Below are 24,509 nucleotides of genomic sequence, written 5' to 3'. Positions count from 1 at the left end.
TGCTTTTCTCGCTGAGATGTTTCCCATCAAGAGATTGTGCTCCATATGTATCTGAGGACATCTGCTCAGGCACTTTTATTTACTTCTACTAGAACATCAAATACACAATCCCTGCCTAAGCAAGCTTGTATCCTGTCTGATGGTTCTTCCATGTCATCAATTGTCCCAAATTTATAATGAAGAGTTTTATTACAATAAGCAAGATTTCATAGATGAAACCATGAGCTCCACTTCTCTGACACACTGCAGACAAGCATTCCATATTATATTCTTTCATTTTATGAGTGAAAATTATTTAATTAAAATTACTTCAGGTACTGTTCACATCAAACTTCAGAATGGGTAAAAATGTATTTTGACTGTGCATGGCTGTTGGTGCTAGTAGTTTGAATATTTCAGAAAAACTCTTTTAATTAGGGTTTCCCACACAACAGTCTCTAGAGTTTACACAGAATGGTGTAGAAAACAAAAAACATCCACTGAGTGGCAGTTCTGCAGATGGAAACACCTTGTCGATGAGAGAGATCAGAGGAGAATGGCCAGACTGGTTTGAGCTGAAAGGATGGCTAACTCAAATAACCACTCTTTACAAACATGGTGAGCAGAAAAGCATCTGAGAATGCACAAAATGTCAAACCGTGTGGTGGATGGGCTACAACAGCAGAAGACCACATCAGGTTACACTCCTGTCAGTCAAGAACAGGAATTTTAAGCTACAGTGCGCACTGAAACTGGACAGTTGAAGATTGGAAAAAGACAAATGTTTTGTGAGCCTGTGCCTGCTGTAGCCTCATATTCCTGTTTTAGGCTGACAGGATTGAAACCCAATGTGGTCTTCTGATGTTGTAGTCATCCACCTCAAGCCTCAGTGTGTTGAGCCTTCCGGCTGGCTTCACCCTGCCTGGTTGTTAGTAGTCATATGATGAGCTGAGCTAGCTTGATGGTTGGGAGGGATTGGCAAATTAAAATTAAAAAGCCACTTTGCACAATAAAATTAATTCATAAAAAAAAGGAACTACCTTCCATTATAATACTGAATTTAAATACATAAAAGTCAAAAATGCATGCTGTTAGGACAGTGTTAAGAATTCAAGAAGATTAAAGTGATTTAAAAGTCACTGGTTAAGCTCGATTTGAGTTTGCAAATCTCACTAAGCCGGATCCACCTCTTCACTTTCACCTCTTGCATTACCTTCCTCGGATGCTTAACATTTTGGCCTGCCGTCAACAGATGACCTTAAAATTATGTAAATATGCAAAAACTATTTGGACTATATAAATAAAATTGCAGATAATTGTTTTAAAAAATCAATTTAATACTACTTTTTTGCTGGCAGAGTTTTTCTCACATTAATTAATAAAGCTCTCAGGCACAAAGCTTTAATTCAACAGGGATATACTTGTCATTACTATTTATTTGTTTATTTATTTAAAACACTATAAAGATGGTGCACCGCAGAGAGTGAGGTTTTCTTTGAACTGATTGGATGGAAATGGGACAATAACGGCATGTGTGTTGGGAAAGAATCATAGAAGAATATCATCTTTTACGTTTGTCTCCACTCCCTCACTGTCTGGGAGTAATGTGGCTGATAGGTAGGAGTTCTGTTGTGACTGGAAGCATTGTTCTCTGTCTACAGTCTCTGTTTTCCAGAGCATATCAGCTCAGAGAAACCACTGGGATTCTCATCATTGTTAACTAAAAGCTCGGCTTTACTTTAAAACCTCTGTAATTGTCATGTTCACTACTTAGCAATCAGTGTACAGTTGATCCAATAGTATCTCTTTATCTCTTTTAATGTTAGTTGTTTTATAATATAGTAATATAAATGTAATTTTTAAATACACAATATATCATAATTTCACTATCATTTTCTAATTTTCCTAAGCAGTATTTATGGAAGAAGCCCTTCACGTGGTTGAGGTGTGTGTGTGCACAGCTGTGAGTGCAGCACAAAAGAATATGACAAAACTTTCTGTTTAATTTTTTTTTTTCCTTTCACCTTGTTACTCACAGGCACAAATGAACTGAACATAAATTTTTAATTTGCATTTTTATTTATTTTTTTAAAATGTCGTATTTATTAAATAAATGAAATTAAGGACCATGAGATTTTATGTAATTTTTAAAAAAAAAATTTAAACAAGTCATTTTGACCCAAACAAAACATAAGCTGTAGCAAAAAGTTTTCAAAAAAAAATTGTGTTTGGTGTTCATTTTATTTTCACTAGCTTTTAAAAGTTTGAAATAAGGCACGATATATTTTATTCAATACTCATTATTTTGTTCACCATAAAGCCTGGATCCGAAAGGTATGTTGAGATGTTTAATATAGACAGGCTGAAGGAGTGCCAGTAGAAAACCAGTAAATTACAGTAATTTACCATGTGGAAAATTTACATAGATAAACTGTAACATAGTAAACAATCTTTTAGGAAAATGGACAGTTTAGTTTACTTCACACTAATATACATTTTGTAATAAAGTAATAGCAGATAAAGATGAGCATTCTAAGGAACCGCAGCTTTCTTTTTCTTCATTAAATACTGTCATTACATGGCTAAGGCTACTCTCCTCTCCATCCAGCTCTGCTAAATTTGCAATAGGCACGATCTTTTGGCTTCATAGCAGACTGCTTCTTGTTCATGTTTTTCTGGTTAATGTGGTTAAAATTCATATGAGCTCAACCATATCAAAGTTACTTATGCATATTTACAGAACCTTTTTTTTTATAGAACTCATATTTTCTCATGTCTGAAGCACAGTTTGATTTGGAAGAAAAGTACATAGCTAATGGATTGTTGTCGTTTTTTTTGTCTCACTATGTTTATTCCATCTGACACCAAAGGAAAAGCAAACACTAATACTAAAAATACACCTTGCCACTGTTGCCATCTTGTCACGTAGCAATTAGACACAGTTCAGATGGTAGTACAAGGTAAACATTCAGATCCCAGGTGTCCATCAACTGGCTCCATCAACTGGCTCCATGAACTGGCTCCATCAACTGCTGCCATGAGTACACAAGAGGTGATGGGCCAGTGGAAGGACTAAAAGCAGAGTTGTTCACAATATGATTGATTTTATTCTCTAACAAGCTGTGACAATTACTACCGTTTACTGAAAAGCGGAAGCAGCTGTGTATGTAGTAGTAGATAGACTTAGCAAGCGAGCCAACCAGCTAATTGCAGCAAGTTACTATAGACAGTGTGAGAAAACAGGCTGGGAGAGAAACCTCAACCTGTTTTGTGGAAGCAAATTTATGGCTGCCAGAGCTTGTTTTAACCAGTCCAAAACAGCTCTGCCGGTGCATGACAGTGTCCATGACTGCACACAATCATAAAAGCATCCATGAGTACAATGCCAGCATTTTTTTTTTTCGTTTTCCTCTTCAGGATTGTCAAATGTACTGTATCACTGTCATCATTCTCCAGGGTTTTAAGATGTGTTTTAAAAACAAAGTTGCAGTCAATCCTGTAAATGTTATATATATTCATGTTTAAGTCTGTTTGAACAACAAAATTACAGCTCAAGAATTTTATTTAGCTATTAATTTAAAAGCTAGTTGTTCATTGGTTGATTTGCCGTGTAATTTCACAGTACTTGTTGATCATTTTAAAAAAGTATGTAATGTAGAACATTTAGAGTATTGAATAAAACTGTCTAATATAAATAGAAAATGGTGAACAAATACTGTAAAATCACAAATAAAGAATTTCATTTAACAGTTATGCCATCAAATTGTCATTCAATTTAATGTTCGTTGTTAATTGAATGATTTGCAATGTCATTTTACTACCATAAAAACATTTCTTTAAAAAAAAAACAATGAAAACTTGAAAGTTTTTACTCTCTGAACAGTGTACTTTTACACTTTCTTACAAATTATTTGAATATTATATCATAGAAAACACTGCTTCATATCATTGCACTGTGGTGTGGATATTAGACCCTCTTTTTATTTTAGTTGGATGTCTTCGTGAGCTGGTTGGTACGTTCTCAGGCCAGCTGACACTAATAGAAAATGCTTAGACGCTGCAAATGTGAGTTGTCTGAAAAGGTCAAACAATTATAGACCTCCATTTTGGTCAGGTAGAGAGAATAATGGTTGTTTGAGCAGAAGAAAATATTTGAACTAAAGAAAGGCTTCCCTTAGCAACCTGACAAAGAAAAAAAAATACCTGATGTCATGTAGTTGTAAGTCAAGACACCTGGACTTGTGGTATAATCTTGAAGACGTTTTGCCAGTCATCCGATGGAGTTCAGTAGTTCAGATAAGATGCAAAATTTCTTAGAGGTCATAGCAAGTTTCAGTCGTTTTGACTTACAACTACTAGACAATTTAATGACCTGGATGGCTGAGCTGGAGTACCTTTATTTTCTTGGCCAGTGCATAGCTGAGCTAAATGTTGGCAGAAAGCAAACTACAAAATATATTCCTGGACTAAAGCTGAGAGAGTGTGGTAATGATCATACAAGAATGTTCTTAAACATAACAGGTAATTGTAACTACACAGAATTTAAATAAAGCTGAGGTTGTGTAGAAATCTGTTTATACTTAAACTATTAAATTGCTTAAAGTGCAATACTTTGACCATATCACATCCCTTAGGCTGGTTAAAGTTTCTCTTGACTCGTTAGGCCAGATATCAGGAGAAAGTCATTGCCTCTACACATGCAGTATTTGTTTCTTTTTAACAGTTTGCAGCATGACGAGTGTAAGCAGACGAAAGAAAGCAATGTGTGTGTGTTAGGTCACACCTCCCTCTCTCTCCTGCGCCTTTCTTTTCTTCATGAGGACAGAGAGATGACCATGCGAGGCCACTGGTCCTCCAACACCCTGGCTGTCATCTTCCTCCTGCTCTCCACTGCAGGTGAGCTCCACTGTTGGATCTACCAACAAATGAGACCACATGGATGGAGTAAAAAAAAAAAAAAAAGATTTTTTTGTACTGTCCAACCAAATTTAACTACATTAAATTGGAACCCTATGTCAAATTAGCTGTATATTTCAATGCTGTTTTCCATACACCTTCATTAAGAGCAGGGGGGGAGAGTATAACAGAAGCTTATTTTTAAGTAAATTAGCATGCTAGTTAACTAACTTGCATGCTAGTTAGTGAGGATTCCAGCTACTTACAGTGAGGTTTCTGACAGCTGTCATGGGTATGCCATTAATGTAACCGAATACACATACATTATTTGGAATTAATCTTTTTTTTTTAAAAAGTACGCCAGAAAGGATCCAGCAGGACACATCAGAAACATCAAGCTACTAGTTTGCTTATATTTTGGGAAATAGAACCAACTACATTCATTAAAAAAATATGCACTGGCAGGTACAAACAAAAATAATAACTTTGTGAGTGGGATTAAAAAAACGTCCCACACACATCTCTAGCTGAGACCAATTATGAACTATCAGAATCAGAATTCACAGACCATGCTGACAGTGCTGACATTTCTAACTCTTTTTTCCCCAGTGTTTACTGGTATTTTTTGAATATATGGATATGTACAGATATGGATATTTGGAGTAGTAAACAGATACAGATTCACTATATGGCCAAAAGTATTTGGACACCTGACCATCACACCCATATGAGGTTCTTCCCCAAACTGTTGGAAGCACACAATTATATAGAATGTCTTTATATGCTGTAGCTTTACAATTTCCCTTCACTGGAACTAAAAGACCCAAACCTGTTCCAGCATGACAATGCCTCTGTGCATAAAACGAGCTCCATGAAGACATGGTTTGTGAAGGATGGCATGATAGAACTCGAGTTTCCTGCACAGAGCCCTTACCTCAAGCCCACTGAACACCATTGGGATGAACTGAAATGCAGACAGAGTAGAGGTTCCCAGAAAAGTAGAGGTTATTATAACAGCAAAGGGGGACTTAATCTGGAATTCGACAAGCACAGGTTGGTCTGATGATCAGGTGTCCACAAACCTTTGGCCATATAGTGTAGTTGCATTGCGTTATACTCCTAGTGTATATGGAGTAGCTGACTATATAAAAGCAAGTTGAATGAAAAGATTGAATGAATTGAGTGAAAGGTTTGGCCTACAGTCACGTAAGCCAGCAGGATCTAACAAAATTGACCCCACCTTGACCTAATATAGGACATGGGCAAGTCAACGAGGGCATGCTGAAAACAGTGATAGACCACAAGACAGATTACCACAGTGGTGCTTCAGGAAATTACTGTGGCTGAATAACCTAATCTCTCTTAACTACTCTTATTCAGTTTCACGCAATGAGCTTAGCGTGCAGAGACATGCCCAAAATTATCTGCAAAATTGAGCACCACAGTTAGTACCATGATTTACCGTATGATTTAGCTCGCAGTTCCCAAAAACATGCATGTAGGTGAACTGGCTATGCTAAATTCCACTTAGGTGTGAATGAGTGTGTGTGCATGGTGCCCTGCAGTGGAGTACCGTCCTATCCTGGGTGTATTCCCACCTCATGTTCCCAGGATAGGCTCTGGATCCAACAACCCTGACCAGGATAAAGTGGTTTACTAAATATGAATGAATGAATGAATGAATTAGCCCTCTATACATAGTGTGAGAGGTGTAAGAGTGCTCTAAAATGTTTTTAAAATTGTGTTAACAATTTAGAAGTGAGGTGAAGCAGAGAAAGTGCATCTGACTGCAGGTAGGAAGTGATACACAACTATAGCAAGTAAGATTTAAATAGGTATGGTTAAAATAGCATTGCTAATTTAAATAAAGCTCAGTAACAGAAAATTCACCCAACTGCATGGCAAAAATGTGAGAAATTCATTTATCCTGCACATTACAACAATCTGCCATATAACTTCATCAGTGAAATAGACTCCTTCCAAGACTATGGTTCTTCATTGCCATGAAAAGCCTGTGATATCACATATCCTCCTATATTTTTCCAGAGGCAGACAAGGTAATTGGAACATAGATGGACACAATTATACCAAGTCATTTGAGGACAAGGAGTACTTTCAAACATCTGTGATTATTTAATATCTTTTAAAAGAAAATCTCTCACACAGTCAGTCAGCCAGTTATTATGAGCAAAAAAAACACAATCTGCCATTATTATAAAATCATAACCAGGTTGATTCACACGCCCAACGTGTCTTGCCAGGAAACACATGCTGAGTCTCCATGTTGGCCAAAACCCTCATGAGAAGATTTTAACCTCTATAAATCCAGCAAGCCAACCAGAACCTTGAGTCTAGGTTTAATGAAGCAGCAGGCCCATCTAAATGAGTCTCTTCCTGATCTGAAGAGACATTAATAAACATCCATAAAAACATTTGGCAGATTAAACATGCTGCCACAAAAATCCAAAACCAAGAATAAAATAACAAATATCATATACCTGGTGACTAAATTTAGTGATCTCTTTCCCTTTCCTTGCCTTTACTGCTTGGATAAGGAGTATTAAAATACCTCACAATACCATAGCAGTTCTACACCCGTAGTCAGGTTGCTCTTTTTGCAATCCAATATAAGCATGATGACAGTAATAAGGACTGAGGCAGTCCAGAAAAGCAATATGATCTCAGTATTGCAAATTATGATGCATTTGACAGCCTTAAGGAAGAGTTTATAAAGTTATAAATGGTAAGGTTAGGGTAAAGATGGGGTTACAGAGCATATGAGCTGTCTTCTTTGTAGCTCAAAGAAGTTCAAAGAAATCATTGCTGCTCGTGACAATTCCTACAAATTTTGCGTGAGAGGAAGTGGATTGAAGAAGCAGGACGTGCTCTGGTGGATGTGCCAAAATCAGTTTTAAATAGATGGGGGAAGGTACAGGAGGGTGTAGGCGGTTTTGGGGGGGTGTTACCTCCTAAATCACTTCAGCATGTGTCTAGCTGCACTTCTAGCCAGCTCTCTGAATGAAATACACATCAGAGCGGTTACCATGGAGAGAGATAGAGACAGGTATTTTAGCTGGCTGTCAGGCAGGTGTCTCTGTACCCAGGCACCCACTGGAGAAACACTCATTTAGCACTGTGTGAGAAGTGAACGCAAGTGCTGGTCGTGCTGATAGCACCAAAACACTGCACAATGTTAATAATGCAGCAAACAAAAATCAAAACACATTGATTGGTTTTTGCTGCCATAGTAGAAGAAAAACAGGGCTCAACAGGTGGTTTTCATTTCATATGCCTGGCTTTCTCCTTCTGTTCTTTTCTTCCTCTAAATATGAGAACCTTGTATTACGGCTTGACTTCTTGCCTGTTTGGTTGATGGATACACAGCTGAGGTGCTGCCAAATAACTTCCCCTGCTATTCAAGGCTCTTTATGGGGTCAGAGGTGCTCCTGCAGGGCTCTTTGGCTCTTGTGTCTATCAGTGCAATTTATTACGACCATTAACAACCCTCTGTATGCCCGGGCAAACAGGTATTGGGCTTTAATTGTCATTAACAAGGAGCCAAATGCAGACGTTAAATCCTTTGTTTCGTTTCGTAATGTAATCAGTTTCTTCATTACACATTCACATAATAATATAATATTGGTCTGGGTTGTTGTCATTCTCTAAATATGTGCTTATGAATAATAAACATGAGGTGGAGGTTTTCATTTCTCTGTGTATTAGTAGCTGATTTTTATTGTACTTAGGTAATGCATTGCAGTAAGGGGTACTGCATACCTTTCCTGTCAATTTTAACAAAAGAAGAATGATTTTTATATTAGTTACTTTTTACTGTTTTCGTTTACATTACAAAGTATGGATGCACCCAGAGAGGTATGGCTGGCCACAAAGATTTGCCATTTATTACAAAACATTTCCATTGTGAGTATGTATAAATATGTAATTATTCTATTCTGGGTTGTTAATGGCCCATATTTTTGGAGTACTACTGTAGTGCTCCAATTTTCCCTAGGGATGTCTCTTGACTGAACATTCAAACACGTTTAGCAAGGCTTCATGACAGAAAGAAATGAAAAACAGTTGAACATGTTTCTGAAGGTTTTTTTTTTACATTCCTGCATATATGATTTTTAACCACTGTGTAACAGATTTGCATTATGTGTATGTCTAACTTCAGTTACTCTGGTTTTTAATTAATCTTATACCACAGTGCTATTGGATTCTCCATTCTGATTGGTCAGAAGGTGTTGATTAATTTCTATAACAGCAGCTTTGACAATAGTGTTGGCTGCAAGGCAAATCACAGGTTTAATATTAATGTGGGTGTTCTAATTCATTATTGTTTCCATAGTAACAGCTTCATTTATTCAGATGACAGTCCAAATAAATGGTTTTTAAAAATGGGTACCATTGATGATATGGCAAAGTAACTGTGAAGAAACGTTTGTGTAACATTGTTGGAAGGAGTCTCCAGTGTCAGTGCCTCTTAACATTCAGAAGTAAAGCTGTAATTTAAAATTTCCAACATGGGAAGGTCTTCAGGACAGAGTACTTGGTGGTTTCTCACTAACATGACGAGCTGCAATTTTTGGTCTTATTAACTGTGAAAGAAAAAGTGAAAAAAGAGAGAGTGGTGCTGCTATAATGTAAGTGAAAACAGGAACTAACTTCTTTCGTGGATGTTCTACAACAGTAAATGTAAGAGATAAACAGATAAAAAGTATCGCATGTAATTCTTATTGAATAAAAAAATGTTGGCAAATCACTGTGGTATAAGAGGAGTAAAACACTTCAGGATGTGCCGTTATGGGAAAGGCATGGTAAGGCATCACACACATATGTCACTGATTATTTTCCTATAACATTATGTCCTGAAGTGTTTTATTCCTTACTTTAAAAAAAAAAGTTTTGTCACTATAGTAGATAAGCAGCTTGACAAAGAATCTAAGCTTCCTTATAGTCTAAATCATAAAATATATTACTGTAAAAATGATCTTTGGACTGGGAGATCGCCCGAGTGAGTTTTTCTGTCTATCCAATTTATCTGTCCATCATTCTCTTACAGCTCTAATCTATATGCAAATGATGGCATGTCTGCACTCCTCCTGTTAAAAACCAGATATGATCTTGGAGGCAAGCAGCTGAGGTTGCAGTCAGACTCAATAGCAAACATATATTCTGTATATGAAGGGCAGAATTAGGAACGGACAAGGTGCTGGTCTGTGCCATTTGTCAGATATTCCAACTTTTGACAGATCATCAGGATATGTCAGTTGTGTGCAATTACTGACGTCAGGACTACTTCATGTTTGTCTGGATGGGCTACTATAGGGGATGGTGGGAGGCAAGCAATAAACAATCATTCATATTATATTATTATAATTATTATATTCATATTATCCAAGGATGTATTAAAAATTGTAATGGTACCCTCTGTATGATTGCACGAGATCCTATATTGCATCCTGTCCTATATAAACAAAAACTGATTTAAAACGTGATATGAAAAAAAACAGAAAGAAGATTCCCAGATGTAAGACATGCAAGGACATAGGCTTGTATTGAACATTTGAGTTGTAAATTTTCCTTCCATTATTTAGTAAAAGACATCTGAAGAACATGTGCCCTGTGTATACAAGACAATCAGACTGGCCATTTATTTTTGAAGTAAACCATACTCATCACATGTTGCACATTTATTTTAAAATAGACGGAACACAGCAGACTGATTTGTCTAGGCCATTACATAATGCTTGCAATGTACTTTATGATCTACTAAAGAGAACAAATGCATGTGTACAGGCAAGTGCCATTATCTTCTATTTATTATATTCAGATTGAACTTGCATATGTGCAAATGTGAAATAATGCATCCCAAAAACCGCAATTCTGTTACACATTATTTTGAAAGACTTAATGTTTTCAAATTAAGTAAGATCTCAAACATCTTTAACTTAACCCTCTTTATATTCTTTCTTTGAGCAGCTCTTTCAGCACACTTCAGAGTTTGCGAACCCTACTCTGACCACAAAGGGCGCTATCACTTCGGCTTTCACTGCCCTCGCCTCTCTGACAACAAGACCTACATGTTCTGCTGTCACCACAACAACACAGCCTTCAAGTACTGCTGCAACGAGACCGAGTTCCAGGGCATCATGCAGCTCAACCTCACCACCACCTCAGATGGTTTCGCTCACAAGTGAGTAAAAAAAGGATTATTGTACCAGTAACTTAGGCAATTACTCTGTTTATTTCATTTTAAACTGATGCAACATATGATGCAGCAAAAACATGAAGCTCAAAAACATGAAGTTATTTTACCTAATCTTGTAATTTCATGTAGCGGAGTTAGTTATGATACAAAAAAAATTAAATTCCGTACTATACTATACAATATAGTGATGTCTTAGTATGATACATTTTTGATACACCAAAGTTAAACATTGCCTGAATGTGCAAAAACTGCAGAAAAAACTGAAATTAGCCCAAAAGGTCAGTTCATTGGAAAAGGGAATTTTTTTTTCTTTTTCTTTATATTTTTACACTTTTTTTGAAAAACTGTCCAAACTCTTGGTGTCAATCTCTATGAGGCGTGACTGAAGTCAGATTTCAATAACTCCAATGTGTTTTTGAATCCTGGGTTCTCCACTACACCAAGTAGACTCTCATATCTGCAGCTTTGAAATTTTTGAATCACAGTATTGATCTCTAATTGAATCATTGAATAATTGAATCAGCCAGGAGATGCTGTATTAAATCGGCAGAGAGAGAGAGAGAGAGAGAGAGAGATATGTTTTCGTTTGTGATGTCAGTGCAGCTACAATAGTACAATGGCTTGTATGCTTGTACAGTAGTATTAGCTTGTACTTAGAATAAGTGTGTGTGTTTTTTACACCTGATTCAAAATCAGGAGGAAGCTACTTTTTCAGGAAAGGCTTGATTAAGTTTAAATGTTTATTACATCTCACATAATATAAGTGGTATTTTATGATGAATAAAATGTCTACTTAATTATGCAATCTGTTGAAGGTGTTCTTCAATCCGCAGACATATCAAATCAAGACCTTCGAACAATGCGTACATCATAACGTATATTAACGTACTGATGAAGGCACTTTTTCAGGCTTTTTCATGAAAGATGTAAAGGAAACTTTACAATTGTAATGTCAGACAGAATTTCCTGATGAGATCATTTGTGTAAGAACATGCAGCTCTGTCTGGTTTGTGACCTCCACTTGGAACTGTCTTATGATATGCATAATATGCTAATGGAGTAGATTTTCCCATTTAACAAGTTTAAAAAAAAGTCTAAATGCATGCCTGCAGGCTGAGTAGCAGCGACGCTGGTGTAAAGATAAATAGATGTTTCTCTCTTGGATGCTATGGTAACTTGTTTATCCTGCCAGCTGTCTGAAGATAGGACATTTATCTGTATGCAAAGTATGATTTGTTTTCATATAAAAATTGTTTTCATAGTGGAGAATGTTTTTTTTTTTTTTTAATGTGACTATTCAGAATGTGCCAGCCTAATATTCACTCTGTTGATGCCCTTCCAAGTGACATGCCCTTATTTGTGCTTTGTGAAGTGCAATTAACAAATTGTTTATGCTCTTTAGCACCAATAATCATCTTTTTAATTCATGACGGAAGTCCTACTCAGAGTAATTTATTTTTGAATTGTACAGTACACATAATACTACTGTACACAATGTCTTAAATCAGCTGTGTGTATAATGCGAGAATCTTGCATTGTATATATGGGAGATTAACAAGTTAATTAGGTTCTGAGACATTACAACTGGAAGGGTGTCCAAACTTTTGCACATGCAATAATTACTATTTTATTTTTTTAATTTTCTATGATCATCAAATATAAAGTAACAGTAGAAAATGTTTTTTTTAAATTGTTTGCTGCAGAAGTTGTATTTACTTCTTTTCACAAAATATTTGCATACAGCTATAGGTGTACATGATTCAGTACATGGGATAAGTATTCACTCACTTTTTCCACATTTTGTAGTGTTACAACTTGGAATTTCAAATGGACTTAACTGGGATTTTTACCATTTGATTTACACAATAAGGAGTTGCAAACTATTCTTGTAACACAAAGGTTAATTAAATGTTAATTAAACAAACAAGCAGACATTTGTCGGTTGCATAAGTATTCAGCCCCTGGATCAATACTTGGCAGAATCACCTTTGGCTGCAATTACAGCTGCAGGTGTTCTAGGATACATCTCTATCAGCTTGGAACATCTGGATTTGGATATTTTTACCCATTTTACCCAACACTGCCCTGTCTGATTGGACAGAGACACTTTGTAAACGACAGTTTTCATGTCTTTAGACAGACTCTTAATTGGATTGAGGTCTGGACTTTGACTGGGCCATTCTAACACATTCAGGTTTTGGTTTTGAACCACTCCAGTCTAGCTTTGGTAGTGTGCATAGGGTAGTTGTTCTACTGGAAGATGAACCTCCTCTCCAGTATCAAATATGTTGCAGACTGGAAGAGATTTTATTCTATGGTTATCTTGTATCTAGCTCCATTCTAGTCCTTGCCGATGAAAAGCGTTCCCATAACATGATGCTGCCAGCAGCACTCTTCACTTTGGGGATGTTTTTCTTAGGATAGCTTTGTGGAGTATGTGGCTGTCCTGCAAGCAGCTTCTCCAATCTGAGCTGTGGATCTCTCCAGCTGCTTTAGCATCACCCTTGGCCTCTTGGTTGTTTCTCTGAATAACACCCTTCTTACTTGATCACTAAATTTTGGTTTACGGTTGTTGCTGTGCCATGTTTTTTTTTTGTTTTGTTTTGTTTTGTTTTTTACCATTAAATAAATACCATTTAAATACCATTTAAAATGGCAGTTTGAAATACTAATAGTAGTTTTCACATCCCATGGTTTCTGTTAAAATTGAATGGATCCAACAGCTGTTCAGATATCATGAAAGAGGTTGGAAATGGTTTTTAAAATAAATATATTTATATCGTATTTAGAAAGGAAGGTTTTTTTACTATAAGTATTTTAAAATACAATATCTGACCCTTTTCACATGCTATACATGTTTATCGTGTCTTATTCAGTGTGATATGGCCCTACAAATGTCTGCCATGGGTGTTTTCTCTTCAAAGTTCAATTAAGCTGAGCTTCAATTATTTAAATTGTTTGCAAATTATATTTTGCATTAGTTTTTTGTATGTTGTATTAGTCTTGAGAAAAGAGAATCTGCATTGTCTTGTATGAAGCACCATGATCCTTGGAGCACAGCATTTCATCCTACTGTATATATGTGATGACAATTAAAATGTATGAATTTACCTGAATAATAATGCTCCTGCTTTGTTCTGTCCCGGTCTCTGCTGATTGTTGCAGTAATTACACCGCTCTCGTTGGTGTGTGGGTTTATGGTTTCTTCGTCATGATTCTGCTGGCTTTGGACTTCTTATACTATTCAGCCATGAACTATGAGGTGTGTCGTGTCTATCTGGAGAAGTGGGGACTGGGCGGTCGATGGCTGAAACAGGCCAGGAGCCAGTGGCACAGTGCCACCATAGCACAGGAGGGAGATCCGAGCTCAGGGACAAGTATGAGCCAAGGCCCTCACCAACAACATCATCCCAGACAGAGTTTAAGAGGAGAGGTGGAGAGTCCTACCCTCCTGACCTTCCAGACCTCCACAGCATGGTGAGTCTGTTTAACCCACTCTCAGGCAGAATTCATAGCAATCTAAGCGATTTTGTAGAGTTTCATATAATGTCATATAAAACTATATAAACTTGTGTGTCATCCTAAGCCTAACTTCAAAATTCTTATTTTTTCATGCAGCACTTGTTCATATTGTGTTCATATTGTGCCCATTTCAACAATTAATTATATTTTTATTAATAATGTCCAGTTTAATGTTGCCAACTTAAGTCTTTCAAATCCTCATGAACACAAAACTGTTCATTGTTTAAAAACTTAACAGTAACTTTAAGTGGGGTAGAGAACCATGTCTGTTACACATAGTATAAAAGTAAAAAAATTAAAAACAAGATGCATTAGATGTACAGATATTGCATAAAACAGTTTAGGGTTCCAGTTCTGATGGGTTCTAAGAAGATTAGGTGGTGACATAATAATAATAATAATAATAATAATAATAATAACATTTCTGCACACTTCTGCCTACTTTTTCTTTGAAATGGCAATGAGTAAAGGGCAAATAAGTAGTCTTGACTGTCAGGTAGCTATGTCAAGTGGGAAGGTTTTGGGCAGCAGAGAAATGACCACACTTCATGTAAAGCGCTGAAAATATATATATATTTTTTAATACCCTACAATTTACTAAAATGGGCTGGGCAATCAACCTATTTGAGCTCATGGATCCCAAAAAGCTGTATTAAAACTGTCACTACTGAGAGACATTTGGATCACTGGATTTGCTGTTACATTGCTTTCATACTTTATGACCTAAAAAAATGCTAGGCAAGCTATATAGTCTGTGCGTTTTTACTTTTTTACTTTTTTACTTATGAAAATGACATGCAGAAGCATGCAGAAAGAATTAAAGTATTTATTGTGGATGCATATATCAAACATTAAGACTCGAATATGAAGAACTTTTTTCATACAAACAATAAGTCTACTGCTGAAACAATGTAGCATTTTCAATGAAGCTCATTTAAAAATGTGAAGTGCATCAATTCTATACAATTTATTTTTCACTGTGTCTGTTGGGGAAACCAACCTGGTATCTATACAAGTATTGGCTGTAGACCATATGTTGCTGTGCACAATTTGTCAGCCCACCTCCTACATGTCCATCAGTGGAAAGAGACCGCCACAGGACCCCCGCTGATCAAATGGTATTTAAGTTGTGGACCATTCTCAGAACAGCAGTGACACCTATGCCTTGAGAATTTGCCAGTGCTAAAGGCATTCTTGGCTGCTGTTGGAAGATAAAAGGTGTTACCATCTGGGATATGCAATCTGAGAATGAAAGATCCATTATTCTGTGCCATATGTTTCATATGTTTGACTTCACTAAGAAGGTTAATGATGTAGAAAATGGATTACTCTGAACCTACTCTGAGGTGTTTTAAAATCCAGTTATACTTCCTACTGGACAAGGGTTTTCACTACATTCCAGTTTTCATTGTGATTACCTGGAACACTGTCACATGGCCTCAAAATCCCTCATATTCACTTTGTAGCATCAAATTTTGATAAGATTTTTTTCTCTAGTCATTCTGTAGTGAAAGCTTTGCATTCTAATGCTAGAGTAAAACTAATAGACAAAAATCTATCCACAGAATATCATGCATTTCCAAAAATGGCAATTAACCACTTGCCTTTCACTTAGAATGGGTCTGAAAAGTGATCTGAGGCAGGGAAGTGGAATCTAGCGTGAGATGCAATGATGTGTTTTGGCCTGTGAAGACAGGGAAAAGGTTCTGCGTTTGTCAGGCTCTTCAAGAAGAAATGTGGAGCCTGTAATATTAGGGTAATATTACAGACAGTGTTTTTATTAGTTTTTTTTTTTTTTTCATGAGGCTTGCATTCCTGTTTCTGGAGCCATGAATTGGAATTGGATTTTTTAGCCTCTTTGTCACTGGAGACATTAGGTCTATTAACAAACTATATATATTATTGTATATTCCACAAAGACTATGAGAACAATATTAAGGATCGGTGCAGGGTATACGTCACCTCTGGGCTGTCGAGATAAACTAGACGAGACAGTCTCCCAAGTTAGACATTAGTGTGTAAATCCTTGTATTAGATTTAGATAACATAGGATTTATCTGATTTGAAATAGCCCACTCAGTAATGTAGCGTTACTACTGGGGCCTGCTTTTAGGACAGTTTTTCCAAACCTGAGGCCGTTTGCTCAGTGAGAGCGGTATGTGTGGCCAAGTGTGAAACCTGTTTTCAAATTTGGGTGCATTTCAAAGAAACAATTTCTAGCCCACCTGAAAATGGTGATATGTTGTTTGCTTTAACTGAACTCAGTTGTAGTCTTCACCATGTGTGAAAGCTGTCTGCTTCTAGGGCTGGGCATGGAATAATGTGATGTATATTTTTAGGAGCACTTCCATACATAAAATATCAGGTTACTGTGTTTTCATGTAGACTAAAGATGGGTCTCATGTCATCGCTGTTATGTAGCAGGTTATCCTAAGTTTATAAACCACACTTGGAGTGGGGTTAGTGCAGTGATGAGTCGAATGAGTTGAGCTTTGTGATGAGTGTCTTCTCAAGCAATAAAGGTGTATTGTATACCATATATGTTTGAAACAGGCAAATATTGTGTCACATTTTGTATGAATTATAGAATGTACGCAATTTATAAAATTGTACAATTGATCAACAGTTTGGAAGGATTTTTTAAAAATAAGTGTGAAAATGCCCTTAGACCAAATGATTAATTTTTTTTCATGAAATTCGTTTCACTAAATGATGCTGTTTTAGTTGATGCAGTGGAACGATCTTATGCAGTGTTTTAAAAGAATCAATTTCTTTCTTTCTGTATAAGTAATACTTATACTTTTAACTAATACTTACATATTTAACTAATACTTACTGTATACTTTTTAAATATACCTCTCTGAAGTGTTTTGTGACTGAAAACTGGAGGGAAAGTACAATAGGCGGTATAGCTCGCTGCCCGTCATGGGAAATTACCACCATTTTATTACTGGTGTTTTAAAAAATCTAAACATGCTTATTTCTGGACAAAGAATTTCAATACACAATAAAATATGAACTTTTTCCAGGTTCGTTGTAATTACACTATGCTAACCTTCACTTACTCATCTAAGAATTGTAAGATATGGCTATATAAGTCAACAGAGCGTAGTCTCAGGCAGACCTGTATTTGAGATCACCTGTTCAGTGCATTTAAAATGAAGTTATTTAACGAGACAGACTCTGATATTATTTCAGATTCTCAGCAAGAACTGTGTGTAGCTCAGGGATTGTTCTGAAAAAGTAGAGCTCCCATATCACCTAACCTGGCTGGCCCTTGTACCACACTGGTATTGCTTAAAAGCTCTTTGCAATGCATTATAAATGAGGACTGAGTCATGTATCAAACTAGGCCAAAGAAAAACAGAATTATGGAAATATCACCAAGTCTAAAGCCATAAGGATTTTACTACGTGCATGAGAGGGCAAAGACCAGTCTGCTACACTGAATTAGACATTTATCGTCATTATAAACAAGAATATTTAAGGTTTAATTAGGCATGCTAATAGTCTCTGGCTCTTCACTCCAGACTCAATTGCTCATATATAAAGTGCCCTGTGGAACTGTTGGCCTTCTTCATAAAAATGAACAAAAATGTTTGTATAAAATAAACATTCACTCATGCACTCACTTACAGTAACCACTTTATCCTAGTCAGGGTTTCAGTAAATAAACATTACACACAATAATTAGAAAAAAAAAGTTTACACTCAAACAACTGGAGAAACTGTTTATTTTTGTTCTAGCATAAAAAAAAAAAACTCATTAACACTACTTTTTAAAATAATAGTATTTTCTTTTGTTATCGTTTTCAAAAGCCAAAATTACTGGCACCAATAAAAGTATTTTAGAATTGCAAACAACTTGTCATTCCTTGACGTATTTAGTTATACCACATTTATCCATATTAAACACAGTCCTGCAGGCTGATTAAAGGGGTTATTATAAAGACTTTTACACATAGTCACAATGTGTTACAGCTTTTAGTAATGCAGCTTTTAGAATGAGAATGAGCTGTTGAACTGTTGTCCTTAATCATCTAACATTAGATGCTGCCAAATAAATATATACTATATTACCAAAAGTATTCGGTCACCTGCCTTGACTCACATATGAACTTAAGTGCCATCCCATTCCTAACCCATAGGGTTCAATATGATGTCGGTCCACCTTTTGCAGCGATTACAGCTTCAACTCTTCTGGGAAGGCTGTCCACAAGGTTGAGGAGTGTGTTTATAGGAATTTTTGACCATTCTTCCAAAAGCGCATTGGTGAGGTCACACACTGATGTTGGTCGAGAAGGCCTGGCTCTCAGTCTCCGCTCTAATTCATCCCAAAGGTGTTCTATCGGGTTCAGGTCAGAACTCTGTGCAGGCCAGTCAAGTTCCTCCACACCAGACTCTGTCATCCATGTCTTTATGGACCTTGCTTTGTGCACTGGTGCACAGTCATGTTGGAAGAGGAAGGGGCCCGCTCCAAACTGTTCCCACAAGGTTGGGAGGATGGAATTGTCCAAAATGTTTTGGTATCCTGAAGCATTCAAAGTTCCTTTCACTGGAACTAAGGGGCCAAGCCCAACTCCTGAAAAACAACCCCACACCATAATTCCTCCTCCACCAAATTTCACACTCGGCACAATGCAGTCCGAAATGTACCGTTCTCCTTGCAACCTCCAAACCCAGACTCGTCCATCAGATTGCCAGATGGAAAAGCGTGATTAATCACTCCAGAGAACGCGTCTCCACTGCTCTAGAGTCCAGTGGCGGCATGCTTTACACCACTGCATCCGACGCTTTGCTTTGCACTTGGTGATGTGTGGCTTGGATGCAGCTGCTCGGCCATGGAAACCCATTCCATGAAGCTCTCTGCGTACTGTACTTGGGCTAATCTGAAGGTCACATGAAGTTTGGAGCTCTGTAGCAATTGACTGCGAAGAAAGTCGACGATCTCTTTGCACTATGCGCTTCAGCATCCGCTGACCCCTCTCCGTCAGTTTACGTGGCCTACCACTTCGTGGCTGAGTTGCTGTTGTTCCCAAACTCTTCCATTTTGTTATGATAAAGCTGACAGTTGACCGTGGAATATTTAGGAGCGAGGAAATTTCACGACTGGATTTGTTGCACAGGTGGCATCCTATGACAGTTCCACGCTGGAATTCACCGAGCTCCTGAGAGCGGCCCATTCTTTCACAAATGTTTGTAAAAACAGTCTGCATGCCTAAGTGCTTGATTTTATACACCTGTGGCCAGGCCAAGTGATTAGGACACCTGATTCTGATCATTTGGATGGGTGACCGAATACTTTTGGTAATATAGTGTATATCACTGTAATGTAATATTTTCTACATTCACGCTATTATATATAATGACAATGTGCACTCGAGCTGACATGGGCTCCACAGGTTTGTGCAAAACCTTATGATCAATTTTGGATCAAATCCATCAGAGTCGTCTGAACACGTGCTTCAATAGAAGAGATTAGGCATGAGGAAAATCTGACCTTTTGTACAAAGCAGTTAACATGATCAATATCACACATTTGCTTACATTTAAATAGGGACCTAGAAATAGTGCAGAATCTTAAATATTAAATAGTAAATTAGTAAATAAAATTCCCATTTTAAATAAATTTTTAAAAAAAATCCCAGATTTTCTGTGTGTGTGTGTGTGTGTTTAAATGAATATATCAATGAAATATTATGAAAATATCTTGAAAAAACACAAATTTACTAATATTTCTCATTAAAAGATTATTATTAAACAAAGATTATTAAGCTCATGTCAAACTTGAACTTGACTTGTTGGCAGATAATTTTCCTTTTTTTAAGAATATAAACACTTTTTAACACAAAATTTGTTTTTTGCTAAAAAAAAAAATATCTCCTTGAGGTTGGATTAATTTGAATAGGCTATATGGACAATTGCAAAATAAATAAATCGATAAATAAAAAATAAAAATAAATAAATCATCCACAGCTATAGTGCAACTATGTGGTAGGTGTACCTGATAAAATTGGGCAGTGAGTGTAGATACAAGGTAGGTGTAGGATATAAAAACAGAATAAATATATTTTAAAAAATCTAATAGAAACTAACAAAGCCACAGTACAACTATGAATAAAAAGAATTTAAAATGGGAATGAATGCATTTTTAAAAAATTACATCTATAATAATAGTGCAATAGGCCTCATCTCATAGAAAATCAAATATCATGCCAATGAGAGCAAAAAAACACATCCTCTTATGATTGACACCTCTGTAGTTTGTACAGATACTCCATAGTCTCTAATTAAACTAGCACAGAGGTAGAAATAAACCGTCTACGTTACATGCACCTGAGTGAAAGGTTACATGAGGAACATTTAGCTTATATTTTAACATTAAGTTACAATACTAAAACATGGTAAAAAGCCAGGCACTTATCATGATCTAGAATTCTAACTCCAGCAAATGGCTAAGCACGAGTGACAGGAGCCTCTGGATCAACTTAAGGGGCGGGACTTAAGTAAAAAGTCATCTGCCAGTCACTTCTTTTAGAATAAAATTACAATGTACAGGTTTTACAAACTATAATCATTTTGCAACATACAGTAAACACAGCTCTGTGCAATTTTAGCAAGCTAACTAACACGCTTGGCTAACATCAGTGTTACTACTGCTGCAATAATTGTTAGGCACAAAGTCACAATGGTGATTCACTGTGGTCATATGATCAAGATGATCATTGGCCGATCAGATTTAACTTAATCTCCATTGTGTTGCCAAGGAAAGCTTTTCCCTTCATAAAATTAGCCATACTTTATTATTAAAGACATTCTGTACATGCAGAGAGAAATGATCTTGTCGTAGCAGTGTTTTGGGGAAGCTCAGCTCTGCGTTTGCTAACATGGAAGCAATTGGAATGTGGTTATTTACTAATAGGTCCAAATATGAATGTGGTAGAAATTGAAGTCATAAAGAGGTAGCCTTCCTTCCAAGAAAAAAAATCAGACATAAATCAGATACAGTATGAGAACAATAATTCCTGTGTAAACAGCTCTAGGTGGCAACCTAATTAGATTTATGTTTATGTACAGTAAGCTACAAACTCAGCTTAAAACAAATTTGTTTGTCTTCCAGATGTACCAGATTGGGTTGATGCTTAAAGAGTGACCAAATGTTTTCATTTTGGTTAACATTGGACTGTCAGTCAAATGTTCTGCACACACTACACTATATAGGCTTTTTTTACAACTTATTTTTTATGAGCACAGTCTGAATTTGTAATAAAACTGTCAAAAAGAAGTTACAGAATGTGTTTCTTTGTTTTTCTCCATCTAGATACTTGAAGCTTGACTCATTAGGATGTACTGTGCTTTTAAGGGCAGGAGAAGCCAAGGAGAAATAGCCACAGAAAGCTCACTGACTTTTCACAGAGTGACTCTCTGGGTTTGTCTCCCTATTTGTGATGTGGATTTTTTTTTTTTTTTGCTCCACTGTGATGTTCAGTGAGGAAACCTACTTAACATAGTTGTCTGATCACCTGATCCCTATCTGCGCTACAGGAGAAGCACTATCTCTGACCATTCAACTGCAAAGCATCCTGATGTAAATGGCTGCCTGCGTCAAGAGAAAAGTGTGTTCTCTTATACTACTCACAGCACAAGGTGAGATGGACATCAGATTTTTCAGACTGCAGTAAACACAAGGCAAACTCTAGATACTGAATGTTCCCTTATACATCTCAGCAGGAAAAGCAGAGGATATTTTATTTATTCAACGATTGTACTGGTTCTGTAGTGCTTTTTAAGTTAAAGGAATTTGGCTAGAAATGAAAATGAAATTCAAGACTTAACGAAAAACAAAACAAACCAAAAATAAAAGCATATTGATTATCTGAGATAAACCTTTTTTCACAGACAACCAAAATAATAAATACATGGGTTTGAAAAATGTCAAAACTGAAAGTTTGTATATGATCAGTATCCACGCGTTAATATCACTTGTTGACAGTGATATGTGTACTCTTGCAATAGTACTTCTGAACTACTGAAGTTGAGAATGTCAGATAAAGCAATATGTCATGCTAGAAAATCATGAAGACGTACGGTGGATTTCACGTGTGTGATTGTTCCTAATGAATTACTTGATTATGTGGTACTATTGCCTCATAGAGCTTTTTTTTCTTTAGGCTGGCCTCATGGTGCATTTACATTGTCGTGAAATGAAACAGCTGATTTGGAGCTCTCTGGAGTAAATCTATAGTATCTGCATCTGTGCTTTTTTTTTTTTCAACACATATCCATATAAGACAGAATGAAGAATACGAGTAGCAAGAAAAGCTGATACAGTTATTATTATCTCTTCCCTCTTGTGCTAGCATCTGAAACTGATCTAAGAGATTATGTTATCTGTGGCCATGACATGAACCCTTGCTTTGGCAGCAATGTGAATGCACCTTTGGTAGAAATCCTGCCGGTAGCTTTATTTCCCATGTGGAAAACGTGCACTGACTTCAGGTGAGTTAATAGGAATAGTCAAAGCGAGTAGTTAGTCAACCTGCAATAAAGCACAGTATTGTGTTGCATTACATTGTGATAGAAAGAAACCTTTTTGTGATGTTGTTATCAGTGTTTTAGGTGACTCTAAATTCTCCTCCTAGCAGCCAGAGACATACTCGGTGGTACAGTAATGAGTACTGATGATGGTGATAAGTTGCCTTACTGTAAAACTATTGTACACCTAGCACCAGTTTTGATGTGGGTTTTACGACTGTATGAAGTGTTTGGATGCAGTTTTGTTGTAATTGCACTTGTTAACTTTTTACTGTCACAAGCTGAAAAAAATAAAGATCTATCTTTTGCAGTGTGTTCAATATTTTCTGTACTATCTTTCTTTTTCAACACAATTGTATATTAAGTTTTTATTGATTCTTCTAAGAAAATATGCCTATACCCTCCATTACATTTACAGCATTTGGCAGACACGCTTATCCAGAACCACTTACATTTATCTCATTTATACAACTGAGCAGTTGAGGGTTAAGGGCCTTGCTCAAGGGCCCAGCAGTAGCAGCTTGGCAGTGCTGGGATTTGAATGCACAACCTTCCGATTAGTAAGCCTGCCTAGCCTGAATTAACAAACAGCCTAATTATCGCTGACCTTGGATTTGTGCTTGTGGCTGCTTATTATGTTTTGCCTGAATCTCTCGGAAACATCACTGTTGAAGTCATATCGACCTCAGACCACTCTGATCGTTTCTAGGCTCCTATTCCTTTTTTTCCTGACACCCACACAGCTGTCTGACGCAGGTTAAAGTGGCCCAGCTCTCTCTGATTGTTAAAAGCTACTCTCCGGCAGCACAGCAGTGGTGCTTATTACTACGGCAGAAGGGCATTCACACCTGCTTCTATACTTCCCAGTAGGAGACACCTCAGGTGGTTTGCGATGTGAACAAAAGTCCAGCTCTAATTGGTACCAGGGTTGGCTTTCTTTTTCTTTTCTTTTCTTTTTTTTCTGCCAAGAAGTCACCTCCACACCTCAGACGAGTGTGCCTGGCCCTTTCTCAGCATCTGGACAGCAGTAGATAATGCTGTCAGTAGATAAACTCGCTGAGCCTGTGTGTGTTTCTTCTGTCACATCGTTAAAACTGAGCAGCACTGCTACACAAGTGTTAGCGTTCAGACACTCAGCCAACAGTGAGAACAAATGAACAAGTGAGTAGGAATGGTGAACCATGTTTATATAGTGAACTACAGGGATTTTACTGTAGTGCAGAGACATAATGACAAAACAGGACCGAGCCACAGAAAACCAAAGGTGGGTAATACGGGGTGTTCGAAAAGTCAGGAACTAATGGGAATATGTTGAGTAGAATCCACAAAAATGAGGTAGAGCAGCTGAGAAAATGCGTAGATT

The 24,509-nt window shown here is 36.9% G+C and overlaps 1 protein-coding gene across 3 annotated transcripts in view; it reads left to right on the top strand.

Annotated features, from left to right (window-relative positions):
- shisal1a (shisa like 1a) overlaps positions 1 to 23,466 on the top strand; it is a 30,536-nt gene extending 7,070 nt beyond the window's left edge. For 2 of the 3 annotated variants that reach the window (XM_026923775.3, XM_026923777.3), the window contains 3 exons: positions 4,703 to 4,875; positions 10,861 to 11,074; positions 14,255 to 14,570. In XM_026923775.3, coding sequence (XP_026779576.2) covers positions 4,703 to 4,875; positions 10,861 to 11,074; positions 14,255 to 14,570 — 703 coding nt within the window. Of the gene's footprint in view, positions 1 to 4,702; positions 4,876 to 10,860; positions 11,075 to 14,254; positions 14,571 to 21,932 lie in introns of those variants that run through there. The other variant, XM_026923776.3, reaches the window with a different exon arrangement.
- Positions 23,467 to 24,509: the final 1,043 nt, after the last annotated feature.

Source organism: Pangasianodon hypophthalmus, chromosome 18 (assembly GCF_027358585.1).
Source record: "Pangasianodon hypophthalmus isolate fPanHyp1 chromosome 18, fPanHyp1.pri, whole genome shotgun sequence".
Taxonomy (NCBI): domain Eukaryota; kingdom Metazoa; phylum Chordata; class Actinopteri; order Siluriformes; family Pangasiidae; genus Pangasianodon; species Pangasianodon hypophthalmus.
This window is presented reverse-complemented; position numbering and strand designations above follow the sequence as displayed.